Here is a 3,636-nt window from a genome sequence, read left to right on the forward strand (position 1 = left end):
TTGTCTGGTGTATATTTGTTTAATGAATGGATCTCAAAGAAAAGATTTTTATACCTTTCCAGTGAAAGAGGGATGAAGATTGAAAATGATGCTAACAATGATAGCTATCATTTATTAAAAACATTCTATTACGAGCCAGTATACTGCACACATTTTGTAGTCTATCTTAGTTAATCCTCCAAGTCACATTATTAAATAGAGATTATATTTCCATTTTATCGATGAGAAGTCTAAGGTTCAGCGAGGTTAGGTAACTTTTACAACTCTTGTGTGGCAGATCAAAACTGAAGCCAAGTTTGACTTCAAGTCTATGTCTTTTCGCTGAAAGTTACTATCACTAAAGCTAAGAAGCAATAATTCTATGACTGAGGAGCCTCTTAAGGGCCACCTTCATGTCCTTGTTTCGTAGGCTGTAGATGAAGGGGTTCAGCATGGGGGTCACTAGAGTGTACACTGCAGCTGCTGCAATGTCCTTATCTTCAGAGGCAACGGATGGAGGAAACAGATAGGCACTGAAGAGGGTCCCATAGAAGACACAGACGATACAGAGATGGGAACTGCAGGTGGAAAAGGCCTTGCCACTCCCACCAGGCGTTCGGACCCTCAGGATGGCTGATACAATGTGAATGTAGGAGATGACAATGAACATGAAGGGGACCATGAGCACGGTGCCTCCTAAGGCCAAAACCATCAGCTCATTGATGCGGGTGTCAGAACAGGACAGCTTCAGGACAGGAATTATGTCACAGAAAAAGTGAGCTATTTCCCCAACAACACAGAAGGATAGCTGAGCCATGAGGAGGGTGTGAGTCAAGGCAACAATGTGGGTGAGGATCCAACACAGTGCAAACAGCAGGGCACAGACTCGCGGACTCATAACCGTGCAGTAGTGGAGAGGGCGGCAAATGGCCACATAGCGATCATATGCCATCACAGCCAGGAAGAAGCTGTCCAGATCACCGAACATCAGAAAGAAGTACATCTGTGTGAGGCAGCCAACATAGGAGATGGTATGAAGTTGTGTCTGTACATTTACCAGCATCTTGGTTACTGTGGAGGATGTTAAACCCACGTCAACAAAAGACAGGTTGGCTAAAAAGAAGTACATGGGGGTGTGGAGGTGTGACTCAGAGCCGATGGCCAGGATGATGAGCACATTCCCCGTCAAGGTGACAAGATACATACACAGGAAAATTCCAAAGAATAACTGCTGTTGCTCTGCTGAGCCAGATATTCCTCGCAGGAAAAATTCAGAAATGCTGGTTTGGTTTTCCATGACTCTGCTGCACCTGGAAGGTAGCAAGGAGAGTTAGAACGCTAGATTTCTTCTAGAACTCTGCCTATGCTGTCTCTCAAATTTTTCCAGTCCTAAATCTCCCTTTTATTTCATTTCCATCCCCAATCTGAACCTTGCCTCCAATCTGACCATACTTCTTTCTTTCCTCCTTATGAATATCATAGTTTTTTTCTTTCCTCTCTCTTCCCTCTGGTCAATCTTATACAGACATGATTCTTTTAGGAAGTCTCTGGGCATATTCAGCTTCACCCTTACAAAGTTTTGGTCTACCTCTGTAACCCTGTATCAGTGTCATCATTTCTAGTAGTGTGGATCCACGAGTGATGGAGGTGAGCTAAATATTCTACTCTGTTGATAGCTCCTGAATTCCATGAAAAATTGTTTTTAAAGCCTCACATATGATAATATACATGCTACAATTCCATTCTCCCCAATCATTCCACCTTCACCCTCTCCCACAGAGTCCCAAAGACTGTATGTATATTATCATAAGTGACCAGTCCAGGTTCGACGCATAAATTTTCCTCTGTTCATTTCTTTGCATTTGTGCTTTTTTAATAAAATTCTTTTTTAGAAATAAAAAAAAAAATAAAGCCTCACAATATCTCATTTTAGAGTGAAGGGCATTATTTTCTTATCTTTTCTTCTGAAGTAGAAACCATGGAGTGCATTTTCCCCCTGCCTTTCAGTTTTTGCCATTGGCACAGGGTCGTCCTGCAGCTAACATTTGCATCCACTTGTTACACGTCAGGTGCTCAACTCAGCGCTTCATACAGACTATCTGCTTTAGCCCTTAAATCAAGCAAGGAAGGAGAGATTGTTATGCTTAAGACTGTGCATTGAAGAAAACTGAGGCTAAGGATACTTGAATCATTTGCACCAACAATTTGTAAATACTGGAGCCAGAATTAAAACCCATAGCATTAGACGCCAGAGACTGAATAATAAATCAATATAGATAGAACGTGGTTTTCTATTTATATTTTCTATTTTATTTTATCTTTTTGTATTTTATCACCTTTATATTTTATCTCTAAGTATTTCTATTTTAGAATCTTTAACCTCACTTGTGGTTTTTTTTATCTTATATACTTATTTTTCATAGAAGAACAATGAAATTTAAGAACTAGATAGAGCCAACAGGATGATATGGCATTCCTGGGTGACTCAGTGGTAAAGAATCCACCTGCCAATACAGGAGTCGAAGGAGATGCAGAGTCAATCCCTCGGTCAGGAATATCCCCTGGAGGAGGAAATGGTCCCCAATCCAGTATTCTTGTCAGGAAAGTCCCATAGACAGAGGAGCCTGCCGAGCTGCAGTCTGTGGGGTCACAGAGTTGGACATGAGTGAGTGAGTGAGCACACACACACACACAAGATCCCCAAACGTTGGTCACAATCACAACCAAATGAAATGCTTTTCAAAAATAGACTCCTCAGACTTACCCAGATTTACTGAGTAAAATTTAAGGATATAGTCTGGTTACCCAGTTTAAATACTGGGTATTATTTAAAAACAAAAACCAAATTATCCTCAAGTATTTTAATGCTCAACAGAGAATAAGAAGGGCTTCCCTCATGGTTCAGATGGTAAGAATCTCCCTGCAATGCAGGAGACCCGGGTTCAATACCAGGGTCCAGAAGGTCCCCTGGAGAAAGTAAGGACAATCCACTCCAGCATTCTTGTCTGAAGAATTCCACGAACAGAGGAGCCTGGCGGGCTACAATCCATGGGTCACAAAAAGTAGGACACAACTGAGTGATAAACACTTTCACTTTTTCAGAGACTAAGAATAAATAATTTTGCTTAACTCTTCCATTTGATTCACAGATGAATAAGCTAAAGTTCAAAAATAAAGCTAGAGGAAGATATGGTATGACAACCAGGATATCCAGCCTCTCTGACTAGTGCCCTTTCTGTTAAGTCAGTTATCTTTTTTATTATTTTTTTGTTATCAGTATCTTGCAGATCTAAATATGTTCTTATTCCTAACTTCTGTTCAAACTCCACACTTAAAGAAAAACTTACCTATAGATAGACAAGAAGATTTACTGAAACATTATTCATGTTTTGAAGTTAATACTTCATGAATATGAAGAATATCTGAACACTATTGCATATTTATTTATTCCTGAACCCTATACTAATTTAGGAGGAGAAGAAAGTGGCAACCCACTCCAGTAATCTTGCCTAGAGAATCCTGTGGATGAAGGAGCCTGGTGGGCTGCTGTCCGTAGGGTTGCGCAGAGTCGGACATGACTGACGCGACATAGCATGCGTGCATGCATGCACTGGAGAAGGAAATGGCAACCCACTCCAGTGCTCTTGCCTGGAGAAT

General features: G+C 40.9%; 1 protein-coding gene across 1 annotated transcript; it reads right to left on the reverse strand.

The window, feature by feature from the left end:
• Positions 1 to 343: 343 nt before the first annotated feature.
• LOC129539243 (olfactory receptor 1N1-like) lies at positions 344 to 1,276 on the reverse strand. The gene has a single exon (XM_088841717.1). The coding sequence runs from the start codon at positions 1,274 to 1,276 to the stop codon at positions 344 to 346; it is 933 nt and encodes a 310-aa protein (XP_088697843.1).
• Positions 1,277 to 3,636: the final 2,360 nt, after the last annotated feature.

This window comes from Moschus berezovskii, chromosome 11, assembly GCF_049115385.1.
Source record: "Moschus berezovskii isolate FMDL1 chromosome 11, NW_MosBer_1.0, whole genome shotgun sequence".
NCBI lineage: Eukaryota > Metazoa > Chordata > Mammalia > Artiodactyla > Moschidae > Moschus > Moschus berezovskii.